The sequence below is a fragment of the Onychomys torridus genome, chromosome 7 (genome assembly GCF_903995425.1).
Source record: "Onychomys torridus chromosome 7, mOncTor1.1, whole genome shotgun sequence".
Lineage (NCBI taxonomy): Eukaryota > Metazoa > Chordata > Mammalia > Rodentia > Cricetidae > Onychomys > Onychomys torridus.
This window is the reverse complement of record NC_050449.1, coordinates 108,244,228-108,270,850: the sequence shown is the minus strand read 5'-3', so window position 1 is coordinate 108,270,850 and position 26,623 is coordinate 108,244,228. Positions and strand designations below refer to the sequence as shown.

The following is a 26,623-nucleotide window of genomic DNA, read 5'->3' as shown; positions in this document are numbered from 1 at the left end:
CTACAAGATCACTTCTCATGCCCCAGGTCACTGCTAATTATTGTATGTATGTATGTATGTATGTATGTATGTATGTATGTATGTATATATGTATGTATGTCCAATGTGTGTACAAATATAAATGTATGTGTGTATGTATAGGTGTGTATGCACTGCTGTAGCTATGTATCATATCTATCTGTCTACCCACCATCTATATATCTACCTTCCCCATCTGTTTATATATTTATCTACCTATATTTTTCTCACTTCAAGTTCCTGGGCCACTTTGGTTTTTCCTTTTGAACAGACCCTACTACACCATCAATTTTTATTCACTGTTATTTATGTGAAAGTACTATAAAACATGCCACAGCAGCTTATCTGTGTGGCGTACCATCTATGTCTCAAGTCAGGCCCTAGGCTGTTCAAGTCGGTTTCCTTGTGCAACTTTCTTTCAGCTATTGTGGTGGTAACATTTTCCACGGCCCCTTCTGCTTGACATTCTCTTTGAATGGCATGGCTCCCTCAAGTGAAAACTGACACAGTGTCAAGCCCTCCGACACTTCACTGGAGGACATTTGATCCTCCGTTTGGTGGCATAAACTCACTCTAGTCATTTTCAAAATGAGTGAGTAGGACAAAAGTCTTTGCATGTTCACAAAGAACATCCTTGAGTTTCCTCCTGTTTGTCCTTCTGAAGCTTCTGTTGCATGCAGTGACTTTCTCAAGGGTGTCAAAGCACCAATGGCCATTTTCAGAGCAGACTCATACAGATGCCACTTCCTTTTCATTCCCTTCATGTATGAAAGCATGACCTCTGACCTCTGACACCACAGGAGTACCCTCAGTCTAGAATGTCTACAAACCACAACGTTTTGAAGGCACATAAAGGTAAAGAGTGTGTTGTCTGAATCTTAGATGGTCTTATAATAATAATAATAAAATAACCTGGAGCTAGATATTGGGGTGAAAGCTGAAAGATCAGGGAAGCAGGACAAGCCATAGCTACCCCACCTCGCCATTCCTCAGATGATCCTGATTCCTCAGACTGAGAGCCTCTGAGTCCTGACCCAAATGGATCTAGCTGAACTACTTTAGTTCCTGTCTCCTCACACCTTACATGCCTTTCTCTGCCCTGACTCACTTCCTGAGATTAAAGATCTGTGTGCTTCCCAGTACTGGGATTAAAGGTATGTGCCACCACTGCCTGGCTCTGTTTCCAGTGTGGCCTTGAACTTATAGAGATCCACATGGATCTCTGCCTCCCTAGTGATAGGATTAAGGGTGTGTGCCACTACTGCCTGACCTCTGTGTCTAATCTAGTGGCTGGCTCTGTCCTCTGATCCTCATGCAAGTTTATTAGGGTACACAATATATCACCACAGCAGTGGAAAAAACTGCCCCACATGGCATGCATCTGCCCAGCATGTTTCCCTGCACACATTGGATACCCTCGGAGGGCCTCTACGTAATAAATCATAACAAATGGTAGCAACAAGGACATTATCAAAATCTTTTAAGGGTCACTTCCATTATAGTCTAGTTTTCAAAGAGAAAAACAAATAAGGGTTTTGTTATCAATACTAGGAAGGGTTATTGATGAATTAGTGGTCACCAAGAGTTATTAAATTCAATGTCTGTAAAACAAAGTTATATCTGTTCTTTTACACTATCTTTCAAACAGAATAACAGTAACATGATATATTTTATTAAGTATAAATGCAGACTCTGTAACCCAGATTAAAATAATCAATTATGCAAATATAGAATGAAGGAGAAGCTGATAAGCAGATTTCAAAAGACTTCATATTCCTGCTTTAAAAAACAAGATTGTCGAACTAACAACTGTTTAAAGATGGCATCAGGGATAAATCCTAGGTTTCAGAATCACAAGATTGGAATTCCAAACTCACCAGGTCACATTCTCATGTGTGTGTGTGTGTGTGTGTGTGTGTGTGTGTGTGTGTGTGTAGACCAGAGGTCAACTTCAACATCATTTCATAGGTACCTTCAACTTCTTATTTGAGACAGGGTCTCTCACTGGTTTGGACTTTGCCAAGTAGGCCAGGCTGTCTGGTCAATTAGCCCCAGAGATCCATCTGCCTATACCTCCCTAGTGCTGACATTACCAGCATGCATTACACATCAAATATTTTACATGGGTACTGGAAATCAGACTCAGGTCCTTTGGCTTGCACAGTAAGCATGTCACTGACAGCCATTTCCCCGGTCCCTAACCATGTCTTGTCTTAGACAAATGCCACATGTTCCAGGCCTCTGCTTTCTACACTGTAATGTGGGGGTGACACTGTCTGAACCATGGCATCAGCTGGATGAGCAGAAAGAGAATTTATTTCCAGTGGTTGGTAGCATATCTGCCACACAGCAGGCACTGTGTAAGGTTAATGACTATTCCTTAGGGCCATCCCAGTAGAAGGAGATGTCCTTTTCAAGTGGATGTACAGCCTCATTAAAATCTGCACTAGCTGAGACAAATCACTATGAACATTTCTGGATACCATATTTGAAAGGAAATCCTAAGATGTATTGAGTATCTCAAGAAGGCCAACCAAATTGCTCAGCATCAGAAGCAGGATTTCTATGTTGTAGAAACTGGAGGAGAACTTAGAATGAGAAAATGACTTCTGTCATATGTCTGTGCCCAGAAACTCAGAGACTCCTGAGGAAGTGGGGTGGAATAATCTGCAATGAATTTGTGTTATCAAAAGAGATTTCTTATATTGTAAGAAGTGGATAGTGCATCAGTGGACACCAGAGTCTTCAGAGGACTGAAAAATAGGAAGAGTGAGCAGAGGGCAGAGTTTAATGGCAAGAAATTAAGCTGGCAATAGAAACAAGACTTGCTTTGCAATTGGTTTCTCCATATGCCATGCTTGGGGGTACTCAGCTTGATTCTGGAGGCAGTGTGGAGTCACGATAGAATGGCAGTCTAGCTACAACTTACATTTTGGAAAAGCATTCAAGCTGTGGTGTCTAGAGATGGGCTAGAGAGGGTGTAGGCGAAAGCAGAAGACACTGTCCACCTGAGAAGTGATTGGCTCTGAACCAAGACAGGGAGGAGAAGAGCAAGTAGATAAGCAGAAGAAAAGGGGTGTGGTGAAAGGTGCCATTGATAATTTTGCCTGGGCGGATCATGCTTCTAATAACCCAAAGAAAATGTGAGTTTTTGTTAAGAAAAATGGTTACACACCAGCTTCCAGAAAGGTGAGTTGGAGGTCAAGTTTCTATGGAATCTAGGGGAAAGTACAAGATGAGCAAACACAAAAGTCGAGGGTAAAGCCAAATACAATGATAATGGATGCCAAACACAGAGGACAGAATCTTTCAGGAGACTGCTGATGGAATAAAGGATGAAGGACAAAAGAGTAGAAAAGAATATTCAAATGATATTAGACAAAGAGGACCTCACAGCAAGGCTGAGAAGAGAAAGTCATTAGGAGAAGGACAAAGAAACTATGGCAGATGAGAATATCAAGTTGGAGTGGGAAACTATGTAAAATATAGTAGAAGTCCAAGAAGTCTAAACGAGATGTGTTAGACTTCAGCAAATAAAGAGGTCACCATGATCACATCAAGCTGTGTGAGATAAGTGATCTGAGGTAATTCATAAGGTGCTGGGTACACATGGGGGTGGTAAGCATCCATAGCTAGAACATGAGCATTCAGAGCTATCTGAAAGAAGAACCAGTGAGCTCTCCATAGTAGGAAGCTGTTTGAGTATAGTTTGATGCCTGTCATACAGGCTCTAGGGTGAGGCTTCCTGCCATGCACAGGAGGTTGGCAAGATGTCCTTCATGCCTCTAAAAGTCTATGAATCCCAATAAGACTTTCTAATGTAGAATTCAAGAAGACAAAAACAAAAAGGTGAATAATACAGACTTCCCCATGAGATTGAAATGAAAATATGAACAGGAGTCTAAGAAGGAGTGTACCTCTAGGAAAATAACTATCAGATTTTAGATCCAACACAGAAAAAAAGACAGGACAGAGTTATGGTTTTCAGGGGACTATGAATAATGCAGAATTCATTTGAAATGATAACTTTCAATCATCTTCAAGAAGACAGACATTACTTTAGTTCTTTTTAGGAAAAGACATTCAAGTGCTGGCTGCTGTACTTTCCTATGCTCACTGACAATTTCTAATGTTGTACTTAGTGTCTCTCTCGCTCTCTGTCTCTGTTTCAGTCTTTCTTACTCTCCTCTCCTCCTCCTCTCCATCTCTCTCTTCCTCTCCATTTTAAAATTAACTTCATACTTAACATGTGAAATTCAAGGACTAATTCTACTTGATTTCTTGAAACAAAGGAGACAAATGAAAATCAAATATAAAAGTCCTTACAGCAGGGCTTGGCTGGAGCCCAGTGGTCAGGCACATGCTGTTCCTGTGGACTCAGTTTCAGTGCTCAGATCCAGTAATGAAGAAAACCCAAAACCCTGTAGTAGAAATTCTGGAAGGGTCATACAGGAAGCCTCCTATCCTATAGGAGCCAGCTAGCTTCCACAGAAAAAATAATAGTCATGGGTTTAAGGAGATGGCTCAGCTGTTAAGAGCATGTACACTTGTGGAGTGTCTGAGCTCCAGCATCTTTTAAGGGCAGCTTACAAACACTTATAACACCAGCTCCATGGGGTCTAACACCATCTCCTGGCCTCTGTAGACACTACACGCAGGTGCACATACCCACACATGGACACACACACACACACACACACACACACACACACACACACACACACACACAGAGAGAGAGAGAGAGAGAGAGAGAGAGAGAGAGAGAGAGAGTTAAAAAATTAAAAAATAGTAAATATTTTTAAAAAAATGCAGAGCCAAAGCCTACCTAACAATTAAAGCTCACCTTACAACAATATGAATTTAATTCTCCAAAGATGGTGCTAAATGCACCTCCCTCCCTTTCCAGGCCCTGTAGGAAGACATTATCTGTGGCATTTAAACACGTCATCTTTTCCCTCAGCACTTTTACTCTCAACCTTACAAAAACAAACAAAATCCATCATGCAGTTCCAAAGTGCATAGTGCTTTTCCTGAGTACTGTGGAAATAAAGCAACTCAAATTTGGGAAAATAAGTGGTAAATTCAAAGTCAGGAAAATATAAAACATGACTCTAACTTAACTTAAACCCACAGTGTGACCATTGGTTCTCCTTTGTGTGTGTGTAGATATTCATAAGATACAGAGCCAGCCAAGAGATTCACCAACATGAAAATAGCTAAAGAAGACAGGATGTATCTGTTCATCTGTAATGAATGAAATGATATTTGCAGAGGAGAATGGGTAGAACTAGAGATCAGTATGTTAGGCAAATGAGGTGCTTAGAATTTTATTGTCCACTTGACAGCCTGTAACTCCAGCTCCCAGGGATCTGACACTATCTTCTGGCCTCCCGAGGCAACTACCTGCACTCATGTCCCTAAACCTTCGCACATGCCTGTTGGCATGTCTGTGCGGTACTGTTTTATTGATGGTTGATGTAGGAGGGCCCATTTCACTGTGAGCAGTCCAACCCCTAGGTAGATGGTCAAGAGTTGAATAAGAATGAAATCACAAACATACACATTGTTTAAAAAAAAATACAGTCCAAATAAAACAGGGTTCTTGGGCTGGGAAGATGTGCCAATGGGTAAATGTACTTGCTCAGGAAATATGAGGATATGAGTTAGGATTCCATCACTCAGGTAAAAAGCCAGGCATGGCTAAGCAATCCTGTATCTTCAGCATTGGGTGACAGAAACAGGCAGATTCCATGAGATCTAAGAACAGTCACTCTGGTTGAAAAGACAAGCTACTAGTCCAGTGAGAGACCCTGTTGCAATAAGGTAGCACATTTTATAGAGGATGTCTTGCTCTGGCCTTCTGCATGCATTTGCACATACTCATGTGTATGAATTCCGCCTCCTCTGTCTCTCTGTCTCTGTCTCTCTCTCTTTGTCTCTGTCTCTGTCTCTCTCTCTGTCTCTCTCTCTCTCTCTCTCTCACACACACACACACACACACACACACACACACACACACACACACAAAGAGGGTTTTTTATATTTCTTTACTTGATATTTTAGCAAAAAACATTCATCTTCAGAATTACCTGACTTCTTATACACAGCATGAGATCCAACATCTACAATGAAAGATCCCATTTCCCATTGCTCTGAAGCTCATGCGTGCTCATTATTCCATCAAAAGAGAGCATGTGTGCATGCTTAACCCCCCCTCAGTTGGTCTTGCATACACAGGCACAGTATTTACAACACAATCACTGCGCAATTTCTGTACCAAGAAAGAGGCCATAATTTATTCAGTATTATCCCAGCTAATTATTATTGAGCATTTTAATTTTCAACACTTAAAGGCAAGTACATTCTCTGTGAATCCAACCAAGGAAAAAAATGTTCACTAATATGGTAAATTAACATAATGGACTGTATGAATTAAGCTAATGACTTGTTTCTTAGCCTGCAACACAAAACCAACACAATACAACAAATTAGACAATGACTGCCTTCATCACTGTTGACTGACAAGGCCAGGAGCACAATCCCACAAGCACTTACTTCCATTAGTAACTTGAATCCTTCTCTTTTCTTTATTTCATCTACCAGGTACCTAAAATTAAAACAATGTAATTTTAAAATAGTAATATTGATACTGAGCAATCCCCAAATACTGTGAATTGACTTCCGTGGTGGTATTGTGTTCCCTCAAATACTGTGCACCCTAATAAACTTATCTGAGGTCAGAGACAGAACAGCCACAATATTAAACATAGAGGTTGGCAGTTGTAGCACACGCCTTTAATCCTAGCATTCCAGAGGCAGAAATCCATCTGGATCTCTGTGAGTTCAAGGCCACACTGGAAACAGTTAGGCATGATGACACATGCCTTTAATCCCAAGAAGTGAGCCTTTAATCCTAGGGAGTGGTGGCAAAAACAGAAAGGTATTTAAGGTGTGAAGACCGGAAACTAGAAGCATTTTGGCTGGTTAAGCTTTTAGGTTTTTGAGCAGCAGTTCAGCTGAGATCCATTTGGATGAGGATTCAGAGGCTTCTAGTCTGAAGGAAACAGGACCAACTGAGGAAATGGTGAGGTGAGGTAGCTGTGGTTTGTTCTGCTTCTCTGATCTTCTAGCATTCACCCCAATACCTGGCTTCAGGTTTGATTTTATTAACAAGACCATTTAAGATTCATGCTACAGACTTCCATAATCCAAAGCATGGTTTCTGCTACAGAACTGCAGCTTGGGTCCACAAGGATCAGGCAGAGCTATATATGTGGACAAATCTCTCTGAGGACATCTGTAGAACCACACTCCAGGTCTCCCTGGGAGGACACATCTTGTTAAGGAGATGTGGTCAATCTCACATTCTAATATGAGCTTCAACTCTGGCATGAAAGTCAAACAGAGTGAGCCACATCATATCCCATTTCTTTAAAAAAAATTTTTATTGGATTTATTTATTTTATTTTATGTGTATGAGTGCTTTGCCCACATGCATGTATGTGTTCCATGCAGTTCCTGTGGCGTCCTGAAGAGGGTATCAGACCTCCTAGAACTGAAGTTATGAATGTGAGTAGCCATGTGGGTGTGGGGAACTGAACCTGGGTTGTCTGCAAGTGCCCTTAGCCATTGAGTCATCACCAGCCTCAGTTATATCCATCTCCTTGATGGAATTCAACATAGATATTTGAACAACTTTGCTAGATCACAGGGAGAAGTTCTGGTGTGTCACGTTTGCTTGGACTTTAAATTTAAGGTCAAAGACTCTAAACTGATCATTCTATGGCTAGAACAGAAGGCAAGAAGTGCAGTGATCAGCACTGAGTCATAAGCAAGGCGATGAGGATAGAGCTGCGGTGTCTGTGATGGCCCATTGAATATAGAGAACACCATTTTATGATAAGCAAAGACTTGGGATACGATCAGAGCAGTAGTACAATGATACCGAACAAAGTGAATACTAATGCCCAACTCTTCTCCTGTGGCTTGGTTTTTATCTACATTTAAACAGGGACATGTCACAAGGTCCACTCCTAGGTAAAGAGCTACAGAGAGGGGAAAGCTGTTTTCTACAGGAAGAATCCCCAGATAGGTTATCTAAGTCCAAGTGGTCATCCCTAAACACATGTATATATAAGCAACAGTAAATGGACTTGGTAGGGTGTGTGTGTGTGTGTGTGTGTGTGTGTGTGTGTGTGTGTGTAACACTAACTGAAGAAAGGGAGGTCATGTTTGAGAGGGTGGACATAGGAGAAGTCGGGGGTAGAACTAATACAAACACCATACTCATGTATGAAACTCTCTGAAAGAATAAAAACTATAAATGTAAAATCCTAAAATATTTGATCCTGGAAACGACTGATTTGGTCATATGCTTAAAAATCTCAGTGTTTGACCTAGCATTTCAAATTTAGGGTTCAAATGCATTTAAGAAAATATACAAAACTTTGGAAATAATAGTGTTTGCCAGAGAATTATTGTACTCTACTCTAAACAAAAAATGAGGGAAAAAAGGAAAATAGAAAGAGAGAAGGAAGTAACACACTCATCAGCAAGAACTGACTTCACAACTTATGAACTCACCATGTAGCCACAGCAACCTGAGCACAATATTAAATTACATATATTCAATTAACTCTTGGGAACCTCCCCACAAGAATTTTGCACTCAAGTCTCATTTGATTACTTCAGAAACCAAACTAATACAATTTTTTTTCTAGTATGGAATTGTCACAAGTCAGGAAAGCCTAGAATCCATGTGAAGGGGGGGGGGTCTTGTTTGTTTGTTTGTTTTTATCATTAAATTACTTGCTATAGACCATTAGACTGTGGATACTAAGTATTAGTTTATAAAATTTGGTCTGTTAGTTCCTCTCAGTTTTATTTACATATATATTTACTGAAGATAAAAATATTGATCCTTGCACATAGATATTACTTTTAAATATACAAAATTTTACAAAATTCCATTGTTCACTAGTCACATAAATCTTTTATTTTGCACAGTTATGTTGCATGCACACACAGAGAGTCACAGTTGGATTGACATTCTACATGCATATTCATATCCCTGAATATTGTTTTCAGGACATGGTGTAAAGTAGCCATAAAGTCTTGGAACCTTTAGCACACAGCAAAAAACAATTCCAGTCATCACTAAGTACCAGGAAAAGTGCTTAAGATCATTTAAGAGCATTGGCTGAGTAATCATGAAGACCAGAATTCTGATCCCAGTACCCATGTAAAAAGGCAAGTATGATCCTGCGCATGCCTGCCACCCCATCTCCAACAAAGCCTGAGTCAGGAGGACTGCTGTGGCCTGCTCGCTGAGAAACTGAGAGCTCAGTGTTCAGGGAAAACTTTGCCTCAAAGTTTTGAGCGGAGGGTGATAGGGGAGGGGCACCTGGTGCTTCTGGCATCCCTGAGCACTCAGGAATGTATACTCCCCCAGCACATGTGCCCACACACTCACATACATACACTCATAAATGAATAAGCAAATCTGTTAAAAGTTAGATAAAAACAAGCCCTATCTACACGGTCTGCATGAAGATACAAGCATGGAGTAAAATTCTAAGGGAGGTGTCATATACTGTTCAAGATTGTGTACTTGAATGCGGGAGAAAGGACACAGTAGGATTGGGAGTTATTCTATTCATTTTATGTCTTTGGGCAAAGTTTCATGAGTAGTTTAATGCCTAGCTTCTGAAAAGGAACTTGAAGGAAAGATGTAAGCACACCAGAGAACAGCTGCAAACCTCTGTCTATACCACAGAAGATTTGAGAATCATTCCTTATCTCAGTCTCCCAAACATAAATGCTACACTCAGAATGCTGGGCTATGATCACCCCAAGTCCCTGTCAGAGCCTGTAAAGTGTCATGGTTTAGCTGAGCCTGGGGACTAAGGTACCATTGTGCCAACAGAAGTCTAACAGCAATGCTCTCAAATATGAATCCTGGAATACCTGGCTAACAGGGTTTCCATAAGAAAGACTTCCATTGTCGGACTGCTTCGAGCACTGCCGGGGGTAACATGCTGATGCATTGGTCCAGAATGAAAAGCCCCTTACCGGCATTAACTTACTCTGTCACTTCAGTTATTGAGGTGGCGAGATGGCTGCATAATGTTAACTGAAAACCAGGCACTGGCTAACGTTCACTGGCTGCACTCAAAGTGTGAGAAAAGCATCTTCCTGTGCTCACAGGGCAGCCACTGTGGCAGCATGCATGCCATGCTTACACATATATGTCCCCAACAGGGACAACCAGGCCTAGAGCAGACATTCTCTTCATGCACCGGGCCCTCCCTGTGTAGCAAGACTACCTTCCCCCAAGGCCTTATGGAAGTCTTCCTGTGTCTTATTGGCTGAGTCACAGACCCAGCTCTGCACTAATTGTTAGCAAAATAATGTTCTCAGCCAGAACATTGCTCCCTCAATTACGTCAAGCTCCTGTCATCAGTGTCCCTGACTGGTGGAGGCTGAGTGAGGAAATCTTTAGTTACAGACCTTCCAGAGCCTTCCACATCCTCATAGGCATATGACTCCCCAGGGGAAGAGTAGAGAAGTACATCTTGCCCAAGCAAGTTAGACCATGTTGATGGCATTTTTTTTTCTGACAGATCAACTAGTCATAGCTCCTAGATGCCAACTATCTCATGGAGCATGGCTTAGAGACACTGATTTAGAAGCACTTCTATGAGGAACCTGGATCTTCTTCATACATGAAATGGGGTGTCAGAAGAGAATCCCAATAAGTTCTGGGTCATGTCTGTCTGCATTTATGAAGGTGATTTGTTATTTATAACTCTTAAATATATGAAATCAATCTAAAATTTATAACATGTTTTTTATTTTTTAGAAAGCCTATTATTATATGGAAGAAGCCAGATAAGAGATATACATTCAGTTTGGAGCAGATGCCTTTCTACTAGGATCATACAAGCAATCCTACTTCAGAAGGAACCCCAATTTCAATAACTTCATTCTTGTGCCTCACAGTAAGTTTGGCATAGAAGTCAGAAGAGAAAAGATTTATACATCAGCATCAGGGCACAAAGCTTACTGTAGTACTCTGGCTGGATGCTGCGTTGTACAATAACCAGAATCATATCTAAAATATTGCTCATTTTATGGAGGCATGCCTTCCTAGTGCTATATAGGTCTTCTACTCTCCAAGCTGTTACATTGAAATATTTGGCTTTGGGGGTTGTAGAGATGGCTCAGTAGTTTAGAACACTCACTGCTCTTCAGAGGACCCAAGTTCAGTTCTCAGCACCCACACAATACCTCACAGCTACCACTAACTGAAGTTCCAGGGAATCTATCAACCTCTTCTGGCCTCTAAGGGTTCATAACCATCCATAATTCCAGTTCCAAGGGACCCAACACCTTCCGCTGGCCTCTGTAGGTATCAGGCATAGAAACAATGCACATACGTACATGTAGGCAAAACACTCAGACATATAATGTAAGAATGAATAAAATTTACATGCTAGTATTTTACTTGTCCTTCTAGCAGCCATTATTTTTTTCCTGAAAACAACAATTCCAGCCTTGTTCTCAATTCACCAGCCACTTAAGAGTTTCCCTGAAACACTCCAGGCTGAGTTTATCTCTGGGTGTCTCCTCAGAATTTCTTCTGATTGATACATGGAGGTTCCCAGAGCTCTGGTGATTTCTCCATCTGTTCTCTGTATGCTTTGGCTCTAACAGAATATATATCCAAGCTTCTGTGGGGGTACAGCAGTCTCATGCTTGATTCTATTGCCACTGCATTTTCTTCCAAATTATCAAGTTTTTTTTATTATTTGTGTATGTATCTGTGCGTGTGTGTGTGTGTGCACGCGCATCCACACTCGAGTTTTTTTTTTTTTTGTTGTTGTTGTTGTTTTGTGTGTGTATGCCACATATATGTGGGTTCCTACAGAGGCAAGAAAAGGATGTCAGAGCACCAGTGCTAGAGTGAGCCATCTAAAATAAGTGATGGGATTAGAACTCGGGTCCTCTGAAAGAGCAAATGTTCTCAGGCTCAGGGCCATCACTCCAGCCCATTAAATGTTCAGAGAAAATAAATATGACAATGTTGGCCCCTCCAGTTCTGCCCTTCCTTCTGACAAAAGCCCCAAAACACTAGGTAGCACCTCTGGCTTTCTCCAGACAGGAAATGGTTAATCCCCCAGCATTCACACAAGTCTATGAGTCGGATTCTGCCTGAGAGACTACAGATTGTGTGTCAAGGGGATTAATGAATGGCACGCTGGAGACCCCATAAACCAGCAGAATGGAAGCCTCTGCAGCTTGCTGTTGTTGTTGAGACTCACATAAATGCTTCTTCTAGCATGCCTTAAAAATTGCCCCCCAGTGAACATCCATTTAACCAGAATGCCGCAGCAAAGGCCTAGGAGGGGCTAGAAGCAACAGGTAGCCCTGGCTCTAAAACAGGGCTGGCTTCTCTAGACAGGTATCAGAAACACATAGTCATCCACTCCTCACACTCCCTCCCTCTCCCTCCCCCCACATGAGTATATGTGTGTGTGCATGTGTGTATGCATGTATACGCATGTATGTGCACATGTGGGGATGCATTGTGTGCACGTGGAGGTAATAGGTCAACACTGTGTGTTTTCTTCAGTTGTTCTCCACCTTAATTTTTGAGACAGGATCTCTTACTGAACCTGGAGTCACTGATTCACCTAGACTACCCGGCCAGCAGCAATTATAGGACCCTCCTGTCCCAGAGTCCTTAGCCCTGATTACAGTATAAACAGTGCACCTGGCTTCTTTTTCTGTTCATTTAAAAAATATGTGCATGTGTGTGTATAGGGGGGGGGATGATATGTGCACACATATCTATGATGTGTGCATGTGCCTGAAGGCCATAAAAGGGCACCAGATCACCTGGAGCTGGAGTTATAGGCAGTTGTGAACTACCTCACAAGGGTGTTAGGAACAGACTTCTGATCCTCTGCAGGATCAGCAAGCACTCTTAATATTGATCCAGTTCTCCAGCCTTATGTTGACATTTGATGTGGGTAGTGGGTCCTCATGCTTTTATAGACAACACTTTTCCTACTTAGCCATCTCCCAGTCCTAGAAGAGGTGATGTTAAGCCCCATCCCCACCCACCCCCAACTCAGGGTTTCAGTAATGCCCACACCTTGCTGCTTTGGGCTCATAAGGCACTGATTCCTCAACAACCCAAAGAGAAGGGATTTGGAATCACTGCTATTTCTGGAGAGAAATGCCATGTTCCCAGTCGGAATGGGAGGGTCACACGGAGAGGAGAAGAATCCCTAGCAGTGGTCCCCTTCCCTTCTTTCCAGATTTCCGATAGCCCACGTGATCAGAGTCCTTCACCTTTTAAACATATCTGCTCTTCAAGTGTCGGAGAGGACTGGGACGAAACAGTGTGTTCTAAGCACTACGTGCCCCGTGCCCCGATGAACGTGCAGTAGCTGTGGTTGCTGCACAAGCCAAGTCAGCCACCATTCCAGCATGGGTGAGGAAAGGCTTCCTGGCTGAGGAGCTCCTGAGAGCTGAGGGCTGCTGGGGAAGGATGGTCAGTTTTCCTTAGGGGTGTGGCCCTGGTTGGGAGCCCATGCTGGTAAATAGTTGTACACCTGTGCCTTCATGGGCAGCACTAATTAGACTCGGTGGGTTATTAGAAAAAGAAAACAAAACAAAACAGGAGGTTATGAAGTGGGTACGAGGATATGGCAGAGATGCAAGAGGAGTTGGAGGGAGGGAGTGTGAGATGAATATAAACAAATACTATATTGTACATATGTAGGAAATGATCAAAGAATAAATAAAAATCTTGTTTTAAAATGTATCATCCTTGCTTTGCCAGGGAAGGAGAGGTAATTATTTGGACACTGTTCTATCCAAATCTTGTCCTTCCATCTTAAGGCAAACATACCAATTTCAGAATGAGGCCCTGTTTAGATTCAGGAATGTGGAAGGGTGATTATGGCTGGGCTGGGCAGGGAAAATGCTGTATCTTCAGTATCTAAGACACCTGATCGACGGCCTGAGGAATAATATCTTAGGTACACCAGAATGTTAATGATGTATATGTAACACAAATTGCTAAATGGTCTTATTAATAAAAACCTGGAGCCAGATATTGGGGTGAAAGCTGAATGATCAGAAGAATAGAACAAGCCAGCTACAAGTCCTTACCACTAGGAAATCCTTAGCCCAAGAGAGCTATTGCCAGTATACTCATGCCTTATATACCTTTCTGTGCCCTGCCATCTTATTTCCTCTCTCCGCCCAGATACATCACTTCCTCTTTCCGCTCAGCTCTATTACTTCCTGTCTGTCTGTACAGACCTCCAGGCCTCTATGGTTAACTAGTGCTGGGATTAAAGGCGTGCACCACCATGCCTGGCTCTGTTCCCTGTATGGCCTTAAACTCTCAGAGATGCCAATGAATCTCTGCCTCCTGAATGCTGGGATTAAAGGTGTGTGCTACCACTGCCTGACCTCTATGTTTAATATAGTGTCTGGCTTTGTCCTCTGATCCCCAGGCAAGCTTTATTTGTTAGAGCACAAATAAAATATCACCACATGTATGTGCCTCCTCAATTTGGTCCCCTCATCAGGCCCACCTTGCTGTAATCTACTGGGGGATGTTAATTGCTCTTGATGGTAAAATAGCTGACTTTACTCAGAGTAGAGTAGAAACAGAGAGAAACAGAGCTTTCTGAACATGCACGATATCAGGTAAACTCTGGACTGAATTCCCATGGGCTTACAGACAAACAATATCAGAATTTTTAGTCATGTGATTAAAGCAATAATCTGACTCTTGTCATCAATGAGTTCTGGGACCAGTTTGGGGAGGCTGATGAGAACCCACTGCTGAGTGTAAGGGATTCTGAAAACCCAACTCATGGTAGTGTTTAGTTCCCACAATAATGATATTTACAACACTTTAAAAGGCTGTGGTGGTTTGAGTAGGAATGGCCTGCATAGACTCATGTAATTGAATGTCTGGTTTCCAGTTAGTGGAACTATTTCAGAAGGACGAGGAGGTGTGGCCTTGTTGTAGAAGGTATGTCACTGGGGGTGGGCTTAGAGGTTTCAAAAGCCCATGCCAGGCCTAGTCATGCACTCTCTCTGCCTCCAACTTTGGGATCTGATTTGTGCTTTCAGCTACTGCTAGAGCACCATGCCTTCCTGCCTGTTGCTGTGTTCCTAGTCATGAACTAACTCTCACAAACAGTAAGCAAGCCCAAGTTAAATGCTTTCTTTTATTCACTGCCTTGGTCATGGTGTCTCTTCACAGCAATAGTAAACCTAGGACAAAGGCAGATAGTGTTAACTGAGGTGTTTCTCCTGACAGCCAGTCTATCTGCCTTTAATCTCATGGTTCACACCCAAAGAATACACACCAGAATTGAGATAATAGCCGACTTTAAAAAAAAAAAAAAAAAAAAGGAAAACAAAACAAAGCAGGGCTACAAGCCAATCAGCAACTTCAGAAAGAAATTAGACCAGGATTCTAAGATTCTTAATCCTAGAGAAACAGTCTCCAAGCTTGTCATTTCACAGTCATTTGGAGGAAGGTGAGGAAAAGGACTCTGTCCCCTCTCTTGGCATTGGGCACAGGAGGATAATGTGACTTTTGCTGACCCCAGGAATATATTGTCATCAGGAGCATGGAAAGATGAGAGGTACAAAAACCCATTCTGAATAACAGCATGAAAGCAGGGGGATGTTTTTCTCAAATATTTAAATATAGGTCACAGAGCCTGCAGCGCTATTCACTGAAATGTTAATTCCACTCAATTCAACTTGACAAACGTTTACAAACAATAAGGATTTGTTGAATTGAATTGAAATGTTAACATTTATCCTCCTGTGATACTGCGTCTGAAAGAATTAGAAAGTATCCTTCGACTCTAAACTCCAATCCACCCTGAGATGAATATTAACTTCAGAATAAATACCATCATCAAATATTTATATCTTGCCTTATTTCAAGACACCTGTCATTGAGTCACTGGGAGGCTTTGGCAAAATAACACCACATCCTGCCACATTTAAATAGTACAAGAAAATAGGAACCAGGGGCACAGCTTCCTGACTTTTATTTTAATTTAATGGGCAGGTATGAATATTTATTGTAAACAGTCCCCTGTTCTCATTGCTGGGTGATTGTCTCTGTACTTCTAGCAGGGGCACATTAACCCCATCTCTAGTTAAGGCACGTTCCTCCAAGGCTCAACCGATTTTTTAAAAGCATTTTTATTTATTTAATTTTATGTGTGTGTGTGTGTGTGTGTGTGTGTGTGTGTGTGTGTGTGTGTGTACATGTTTGAGTGCGGCCACTTGCATGTCAAGGTCAGAGGACTGCCATGGTGTCAGTCCTTGCTTTCCACATCGTTTGAGACAGGGAGTCTTTATTGTTCTCCATTATATATGCCAGGGCTGCATGTCGAGGACTCTCCTGTCTCTGCCCATCTCTCCTGAGAAGCACTGGAATTATAGATGTTCACTAACCACCACATTTGGTTTTACTTAGGTTTGGGGGTACCCAAACCCCGAGTCTTCAGGCTTGCACAAGAACTGCTTATCCACTGAGCTATTTCTCCAGTCCCCTTGGGCTATCTCTAATCTTAATAGCCGTTATTGCCCATGGGGTCCAAATGGCCTGCAGTTCCTTTCTGAGACACAAATCCTGCAGAGATGTGGCCGTATGACTGCAGAAAGCTGTAGGCATGTGCTAACCTCTGATGAGGAACGTCCTCACCAGCAATCAAGACCAAAGGGCAGGGAAGTGTGGAAGAAGGAATTCAGACCAAGGGGTTCAAAAGACAATTTGCTCAATTTCTGCTTGCAGAGCTACCTTTAGTAGCTAGTTAAACTCTGTATAAATAGCAACATAAAAATTGTTCATTCCTGAAATGAAGCCAGAGTCCTGTGTCTCTGATTACCACTACCCTCCTTTCCAGGTCCCCTTATGCCCACAGCTGTGCTGGCCACAACAGTTGTTCACCTCTGACCTAACACCACTTTGGCTATTAAACAAAATCTTTAAAATCTATTTTTAACAAACTTTAATTTTCACTAATCCAAAAGCTAGACTCTCATCACATGGCCTCTAAAAGCTAGGAGGAGGTTTACACTGTACTGCTATAATCTGCCTCCCTGTGATTCCCACCAATGTTTTTGGTAAATGTCTTGACTTATGGTTTTCTTTTTGATTGCACTTGTTCTGTAACTAAAGATCTCATGGACTACTTCTATGACAGAGTAAGTCTTACAGGACAAGCTTAATCTGTGTTCCAGAGTGATGGCCACTAATATTTGGCTCAAAACCAACCATTTCTTATTCTCTTTGTGCTAAGAATTGTGTTTTGCATGGAATACATCCATAGTAATACACTACAATATTTACAGGCACTAAACTAATTCTTTTTTCTTTGATTATTTAATGTGCATGTATGTCTGTTTATCACATGTGTGCCTGGTTCCTTCAGAGGTCAGAAGATGGTGTCAGATTCCCCTGGAACTAGAGTCGCCAACCTTGTGAGCTGCCATGTGGGTTCTGGTAGCAGACCTGGGTCCTTCAGAAGAACAGCCAGTGGTCTTAACTACTGAGGCACCTCTACAGCCTCCTAAAATGCTTCTTAAAGAACCATCACCTGAATTACTGACTCCTGTCTTCTCCAAGTGCCAAGGCCAACTCTTTACCTATCCTGGTAGAGGGTACTTCCTGCCCCACTGAGGTAGACTCTGTGGGCATTGAACACACACGGTGTCTATGCATAATGTAGGCAAACACTCATGTACATAAAATGAAAATAAATAAAATCTTTAAAAAGTTATTTGAAATAATTTCCATTATTTTTACTTTGCTGGATTAGAACTGAGATGCAAGGAGTCCACACACTTTCCCAAGCTACACAGCAGGGTAAACAGTACCACTAGTTCTGAATTGGTTTGTCCCACCTGACACGATGGTACAAGCCCTAATCCCTTCACTCAGGAGGCCAAGGCAGGTAGATCTCTAAGTTCAAGGCCAGCTTGGTCTACAAATTGAGTTCCAGGACAGCCAGAGCTACATAGTAAAACCATGTTTGAATAAAAACAAAAATTAAAACTGAATTGGTCTGTCCTTCCATGCTTAGCAATAGGCCAGATTTTAAAGGATAGCAGGAGGAGGTGGTAACCATGGTTCTCCAAACACTCAGCATCATCAGGTTCCCATGGCTGATAAAACATAGATGAAGAAGTTTTTATTTCCTTGGGAAAAAAATATAGATTCAGGAATGCTAATTTTGAAAGTATGTAATTAAATGTATTTATTCATTTAAAAGACAGGTTCTTTCTATACAGTCATGGCTGGTCTTAAACTCCAAGAAGTCCTGCTGCCTCAGCCTCCCAGATACTATGGTTACAGGTATATGCCACCATTCAGGCTTTTCAAGAATTTTTATTATGTTTCATTGATCCTGCTCTCTCACCTGAGTGTGCCCCTCAGTGGCTTGAAGGGAAGGTAGTGGACTTCTCTGCACATATTCTAAGACATAGTAGGTACTAAAGAAATGTTTACTGTGTGTAAAAAGAAACTCAGAAGTAAAGAGTATATATAGAATCTAGCAACGCAATTTTCATTTGGTCTTTCTAACACACACACACACACACACACACACACACACACACACACACACACATACCTAGATAGAGCAAAGGCACGATTAACTCTCTCCTCCAGTCCTAATGTGCCCAGAGCCTTCCAGGTCATCCAGAATTTGAATGCATCAGGTCTCCTGCTACACTGGATGGATTTGTCTCCTGTGTCGTAGCTGACATCATAGAATTTATCCTGCTGGAACAGGTAGGTCGCTTTGGCAGAGTAGCACTTCTTAAGAAGATCCTTTGACAAAGAAAGTAAAGGAGAGTCTGAGCCCATTAACTTTAAAGAAAGTTCCATGTCAACAGAAACAAACCCTGCTTGACATTCTGCTACTTGTGCCAGAGGTACACACCACTTGATGGTAACACCTTCCAAATGAAGATAGGTTTGTCCCACCAGGGACTCACCTACCTGCCCACATGGCATGGAGATGGGCTCCTTTACTGCTATACCTAGAGATCAGTGCATCTCTTAATGCTCACCAGAGAAGCTTCTTTCTTCAGTAGATGATGATTGACACAGACTCACAACTGGTTACACAGCAAATAAGGCATCTATGTCACACCCTCCTCCCAAGGCTCACAGACCATTTTGGAAGTAGAGTCTGAATGCTTGTAAGAAGCCCTGGATGGCAGCAAGGAAACCACTTTCTAGACCTGGTGGATGTGCTTGTGAATTCACAGGGGTTACAGCAGCACATACTAGCCCTGCATAAGCTTGAGCCAGATAAATCCTAGCAGAGATAGGGGAAAGTGGGCATGTGGTCCTACCTCTAGCTGAGAAGCTATTGACAACTAATATTGAAGAATCAGTTTTCTTTAAGGGTGTTATTCCTGGCAGGTTGATCATGTTTCAGTGACAGCCACTCACCCAAGTATATGGGCAGCTCAAACTGGACTGATGAGTTTAAAACAAAAATAAAAAGGAGTTGGGAGAGGAGAATAAATAAGATCAAAACACATCATACAAAAATTCTCAAAGAACTAACAAAAATGAAAAAAAGGAAAAAGATGAGTTTCCAGTTTTAATAGCAGTATTGTCTTCTGTGAGTATTAATATGGGTCTAAACATGTTTTATTATAAAAACATGGCTTTATATAATGTAAAACATTATATAAGAAGTGTGAGGAGGAAATCTCAAATCTCTGTAAAACAACAATTGAAGGCACATTGGGCAGCCTTCAACCTGGCTGGGATGGCCATTCATGGTGGTCACTCCACAGAATAGGTTACTTTAGCCTGAACATCAAGGTAGTAAAAGTTCCTAGCTTAAGGCTACTTGGGTTTTCCCAAAAATCTTGAGGCTCATCACAGCTATGGCCACAGAATCTCCTCACTGCAATGGTCAGAGAATATGGTTATAGTTTCCACAGCACCTCCAGTCTGGTGGCAAGACATCAAAAGACCACTGCGTATGTTTTCATGACAAAGCATGCATGATCCTCCACAACTCAGGGACAAGTATTTATCCTCCCATAGTAACTGTGAGGTCACTTTTATCAGCTATGAAAGATTGGAAAAGAATCTCAATACCAGTGAGCTTCAGATGCTGGGGAAACAGCTCAGTTAAAATAAAGTGTTTGCCACATTGTCACGAGGATCTGAGTTCAATTTCTAGAACCCACATCAACAGCAACAAAACAGGCTGGGGCTGGGGTTCTCAGAGTGTTTAGTGACCTTGCAGAGGACCTGTGTTTAGTTCCCAGCACCCACATTGTGGTGCATAACTGCCTCTAACTCCAGTGCCAGGGGACCTAATGCCTCCATTGGTTCTTTTTATTTTTTTAAACATTTGTTTATTTATTATGTATACAGTATTCTGCCTGCATGTTTGCCTGTAGGCCAGAATCTCATTACGGAAGGTTGTGAGCCACCATGTGGTTGCTGGGAATTGAACTCAGGACCTCTAGAAAAGCAGCCAATGCTCTTAACCACTGAGCCATCTCTCCAGCCCATCCATTGGTCCTTTCATGTACATGTTACACATAAACCCTCACAGGCATGCACATTACACACATAAGCAAAGTAAGTAAGGAGATAAACCTTTAAAAACAAACAGGCTGATTTTTTTCTAGATCCATCCATTTGCCTGCAAACCTCATGATGTCATTGTTTTCCTCTGCTGAGTAGTACTCCATTGTGTATATGTACCATATTTTCTTTATCCATTCTTCAGTTGAAGGGTATCTAGGTTGTTCCCAGGTTCTGGCTATTACAAACAATGCTGATAAGAACATAGCTGAGCAAATGCCCTTGTGGTAGGATTGAGCATTCCTTGGGTATATGCCCAAGAGTGCTACAGCTGTCTTGGGGGATATGGGGTCTTGGGGGATATGGATTCCCAATTTTCTAAGGAAGCGCCATATTGATTTCCAAAGTGGCTGTACAAGCTTGCATTCCCACCAGCAGTGGAGGAGAGTTCCCCTTGCTCCACATCCTCTCCAGCATAAGCTGTCTTCTGTGTTTTTGATCTTAGCCATTCTGACAGGTGTAAGGTGGTATCTCAGAGTCATTTTGATTTGCATTTCCTGGATAATTAGGGATGTTGAGCAATTCCTTAAATGTCTGATCAGATGGCCAAACACCCTAATGGTCATGCTGGAACTCTCATCCAATAACTGATGGAAGTGGATGCAGAGATCCTCGGCCAGGCCCCAGGTGGAGCTCTGTGTGTCCAGTTGTTGAGAAGGAGGAGGGACTGTGGGAGCGTGAATTGTTGAGCCCAGGATTGGAAAAAGCATGGGGACGAAAGGCCAGACGAACGGAAGCACACGAATTGTGAAACAAAGGCTGTGGAGCCCCCAGCTGGATCAGGCCCTCTGGATAAGTGAGACAGTTGAGTGGCTTGAACTATTTGGGAGGCACCCAGGCTGTGGGACTTGGACCTGTCCTTAGTGCATGAGCTGGCTGTTTGGAACCTTGGGCTTACACAGGGACACTTTGCTCAGCCTGGAAGGAGGGGACAGGACCTGCCTGTACTGAATCTACCAGGTTTAAATGAATCCCCAGGGGAGTCTTGGCCCTGGAGGAGATGGGAATGGAGAAGAGGGGATGGGGGGAAGGTAGTGGTGGGGGCAGGAGGGGGGAGGACAGGGGAACCCATGGCTGATGTGTAAAATTAAAACACAAATATAATTTTTAAAAAAGGGAGAAAATAAAAAAAAATAAACAAACAGGCATGTGTATGTAATATTAGCACCAAGGAGGTAAAGACAATAAATTCTTGGGTGACTGGCCAGCCAATCAGCCTAATCACTGAGTTTCAAGTGAAAATGAGAGATCCTTTGGAAACAAATAAAGTGAACAGTGGCTAAGGCATGATACTCAAGATTAACCCATGGCTTCCACAGCATGTGTGCTCAAATTCTTTCTTTCTTTCTTTCTTTCTTTCTTTCTTTCTTTCTTTCTTTCTTTCTTGCTTTCTCTCTCTCTCTCTCTCTCTCTCTCTCTCTCTCTCTCTCCCCCCCTCTCATCTTTCTGTCTCTGTCTCCTCTATCTCTATATCTCTGTCTCTCTCATGTATGTGCACACATGCACAAATTCCTGCACACAAGAACACATTTATATACACAATACACACATACACATGCACACAAAACAAAGCAAAAAGTGATGACTATTAGCCATGTCTCATGCAAGCTTTGGGGGCTGACATGAGTGACTGAGACAGGGGAAACTAAATCAGAAGACAAACCACTTGGTCACAGGTAAACGCAACAAAAGACGACGAGGAAACAGAGCACAAAAATGTGAGGGTTCTTCAGCAGCGGCACAGTTGATGTCACTGCTTGGAGAAATCCTCTGGCCTGGGAAGGTTTCATTAAAAAAAAAAAAAAAAGCAAAAACAAAAAACACTGAAGGCTTGAGATTTAGTTATCAAAAATAAATGAAATAATTTATTTCACTAATAAGTGATGTGATGTCTATTAGTTTCAAGACATACATCAACTAGGAGAAGAGACACATAGATCCAGGGAAAATGACATTTTGTACTACATATAGTAAAATTCAATATTTAAAAAAATCCCCTTGCTTCCTATTGTGCTAATGGTCAGAAGAGCTATGTTTGAATGTTCACATTCACACCCTTGGTCCTAGCAGGGTGGTATATACTGGTAATATGAATCCATCTCCAAGAATCCAGAGAGGATGTCAGGTGCTGTATAATGGGAGATTAACTCAAATGGTCCTTAGGGATTACTAGACAAGGTATTAGAACCTACACTGTGGCAAGCGAAAAAAGCCCAACCAAGTAGGAGTTTGTATAGATTTGATTATGACATCTATATCTTCAAGCCCAACTGGATCAGGATGGAATGGTACCAATCCTCAGGACTGTCCCTTACTCTCCTCTTATCGTCTGTGTTGGCTCCATTCCTAACAAGGTCAGTAGCCAGCCTCGGGACTGGGATGGCTGAGGGAGACCTGTGATCCTGAGGAGAAGCTGTTTGCAGAGAACAGACTGCAGGAGAGACCTGTCTGCTCCTGGCACTGCTGACAGAGCCCCTCACCTCAACTGCACAATCAGCTTTTCCAGGCCCCAGAGGCCCCCATCAGCCTCCATCTTGGTGGGGCTGTATTGTCTATTGCCATAGAAGCCGGCCTGAGTCAGCCTAGACAGGAGGTCCTGCCCCGATCTCTGACCACTGACATTGTCACACACAATCTTAACCCCTTTCTCTTGGCTCTAGCTTTTCCCAAAAACCCAGTTAATTCAGTTTAACTTGTTTGTCTTTGGTTACCAATGCTTTCTTTCCTGCCCCTTCCCCATGCTGTGTGACCACAAATCCCTCACTGAGTCACTCTGTGTTTGAGTTAATGTCATTTCTCTGATGAGATCTTCTTTCCCTATGGAACTGGTCCCTGATAGCATTCTGTTTCTACTTTATTTTATTATTTATTTATGTGTGTATGGAGGGGCTAGTTTTTATGAAAACTTGTTACAAGCTGGAGTCACCTGAGGGAAGGTAGCCTCAATTGAGAAAATGCCTAATAATTATATAAGGCATTTTCTTAATTACTGACTGATGTGAGAGGGCCCAGTCCATTGTTGGTGGGGCCACCCCTGTGCAGGTGGTCCAGGGTTCTATAAAAAAGCAGGCTGAGCAAGCCATGGAGAACAAGCCATTAAGCAGCACCTCTCCATGGCCTCTGCATCAGCTCCTGCTTTTGATCATAAACTGTTATTGGAAGTGTAAGCAAAATAAACACTGTCATCCACAAGTTGCTTTTGATCATGGTACTTCATCACAGCAACAGAAACTTTAACTAAGACAGTGGGTGTCTGTGCACATGTATACAGAGCCTACATGAGGAGGCTGAGTGTCCTTCCCTGTCACTCCCCACCTTACTCACTTCATACAGGATCTCTCACTGAACCTGAGCTATGCTGGGGACTGCTAAACCACAGCAACCCTGCTGTCTGTGCTCTCCTGGGTTGGTAGGGATTTGAACTCATGTCCTTATGTTTGTCCAGCAAGTGCTTTTTCCTAGTGAGCCATCTCCCCAGTTAGTACATTTTTCGGGTTTTTGGTTTTTTGGGGGGTTTTTGTTTTTGTTTTTTTGTTTTGTTTTGTTTTGTTTTTAACACTGTGTTGCCTGGTTTCTGTTCTCTGATACCACACAGATAGAGGGACATGGCCTCTCACCTCCAACTTCTCATCTGAACCTTCTGCTGGCCAAATCAAGACAATAGCTGATCTGCAAGGATGCCTGGTAAACACTTGGTGGAAGAGTCCAGCCCTTTTGTCTGCCAAGGGCTCAGGATATATTACCCAGCAAAGATAGGCAGGAGAATGGAGTTCAACTTTCATTTTCACTCTGTGTCACAACGCCTAATCCAGCATATTTGATAACCATGGCCAGAGATGACACTTACTGAAGTCAGACTCTATCTAGACACTGTATGGTGATGGCATTTAAATTTAAATACCCTAGATCATGTGTCTGCCTCTGAGATGATGAAGTTGGAGTTCAAACCAAGGCTGCTTAGTTTTGAGGCTTGACCTCTTAGTTTATTACTTTCTGCTGCTTAAGCAATGGATGTTTAAATAAGTGTAGAAAGAGTGCTTGGATCTGGTAAGATTTTCAGATGTCATCCAAAGCACAGCTCAGCCAGCGGATTGTATCTTCTTGTCCAGATCACCCAAGACACCTTTGACTTCCAGGGGAAACATCCAGCTTAGCTGTCTCTACTCCAGCAGTCAGTGACCAGACAGACTACTTTGAGTCAACGTTCTGCATTGCACACACACACACACACACACCTTCCTATTTCATCAGCAATCTTCATTTTTAGCTTGCCAAATAAAAGCTACCAACAATTCTTTCCTATTGCTTCTCCCATATTCTGTCCCATGCCATCCTTATTGACATGCAAAATTTTTCTTAATTATTTAGCAAATGGGCATATTAATATAGTCTTTATAGTAATTAATCCACTCCAAAATTGTGTATCTTTTTATAGAATTTATACTATGATGCCAAGATCCTTGGCATACAAACCCCAGGGTGGTACAAGGTACTTAAGCTGATATTTGATCATGTAATATATGAAACAAAACTAAGCCTGCAGTAAAATAAGGGCTTGGCTTTAACCTAGAACCTTATCCAGTAAAAGCCAAACGTGGAGAACAGTGTGAAATACAAACTTCTGGACTTGACATGGGCATCACACCATGAACTCACTCTAGCTGCAGTTACCTCCACAAGATCAATCCAGCCAAAATTCTGGCATGGATGGAGGAGTTCTCCAAGCTGTCATATGCTGAGTTGTGGGCCACTAAAAAGTACTGAGGTGGGGAAAATAATAATTCTTCCTCTGTAGCCATTGGTAAGTTTCTCCACATTGCCCAGTAGATAGCCTCATCCTCATACACATCAGAGCAGCACTAACTTGACTTAGTAGGTTATCAGAAAAAGTAGGGCATAGTGGAGAGATGGCTCAGTGGTTAAGAGCACTTCCTGCTCTTGCAGAGGACCCAGGTTCAGTTGCCAGCACCCATGTTGTATATTTCACAACTGTATATAATTTCACCTCGAGGAGATCCAACACCCTCTTCTGGCCTCTGTGGGCACCTGCATACATGTGCTACACACACACACACACACACACACACACACACACACACACACACACACACACACATACAAATTAAAAAGAGATTAAGTTGGGAGGGACCATGATGCAGGATTTTTGAGGAGTTGGAAGGGAAAATTTGAGTGGAGTAGACATGTTCATGTTGCATTGTATACATGTATAAAATTGTAAAGAATAAAAGTACTTAATATTATACACAGAAAGCCATGCCCAGCTCTGGTTATGACATGGTGAATCAGAAAGTCACTGTCATTAAGAAGTTTCTGATGGGAACAGGAGACAGAGACACAAACTACACAGCAGGTGCTGTCCAGGAAGAACAAGGAGCCACAGAGTTCAGTGGAAAGGTTCATCACTTAGAGATGTCACACGGGGCTCTTTGGAGGGAACACATCAGCCCAGGGCTGAAAGAGGGGAGTTTGGGTAGGGTGGTGTTAGCTATTAATTCTGTGTGACTAGCGTTAATTAACAGGGGTGGTGTGACTAGAGAGCTGGCTAAAAGGCAAAGAATGGCCAAGGGATCGTAACTGCCACACTGAGAAGGATTCGTGAGGAAATCCTTGCAGGTAGGCTTCTGCAGACATTAAGCTTTGTTTCTGATTGGGGGAAAATAGAGAGAGAAAGAGGAAATGTGGAGTCTGCTTTTGATGTAGCTATAGGTATCAACTCAGGCAGAGTCACTGAACAGCTGGGCTGGATTTTCCTGTGCCCAGTGGAGGTGAGGATGATTATTCTGGAGAAGCTGTGATCTGGTGCCCACTGGGAACACTCACTCTCTGAGCCAAGCCCTGTCCCCCTTCTGTCTGGCACATGCCTCTGCACTTAACTCCTCCCAGGATTCTTACTCTCCCTCA

The 26,623-nt window shown here is 42.3% G+C and overlaps 1 protein-coding gene across 1 annotated transcript in view; it reads right to left on the bottom strand.

The window, feature by feature from the left end:
- Gadl1 (glutamate decarboxylase like 1) overlaps positions 1-26,623 on the bottom strand; it is a 143,516-nt gene that overhangs the window by 50,034 nt on the left and 66,859 nt on the right. Inside the window, exons 11-12 of the mRNA XM_036194121.1 lie at positions 18,711-18,910; positions 6,574-6,625 (exon numbers count right to left, since the gene is read on the bottom strand). Of these exons, the coding sequence (XP_036050014.1) occupies positions 6,574-6,625; positions 18,711-18,910 (252 nt within the window). The remainder of the gene's footprint in view (positions 1-6,573; positions 6,626-18,710; positions 18,911-26,623) is intronic.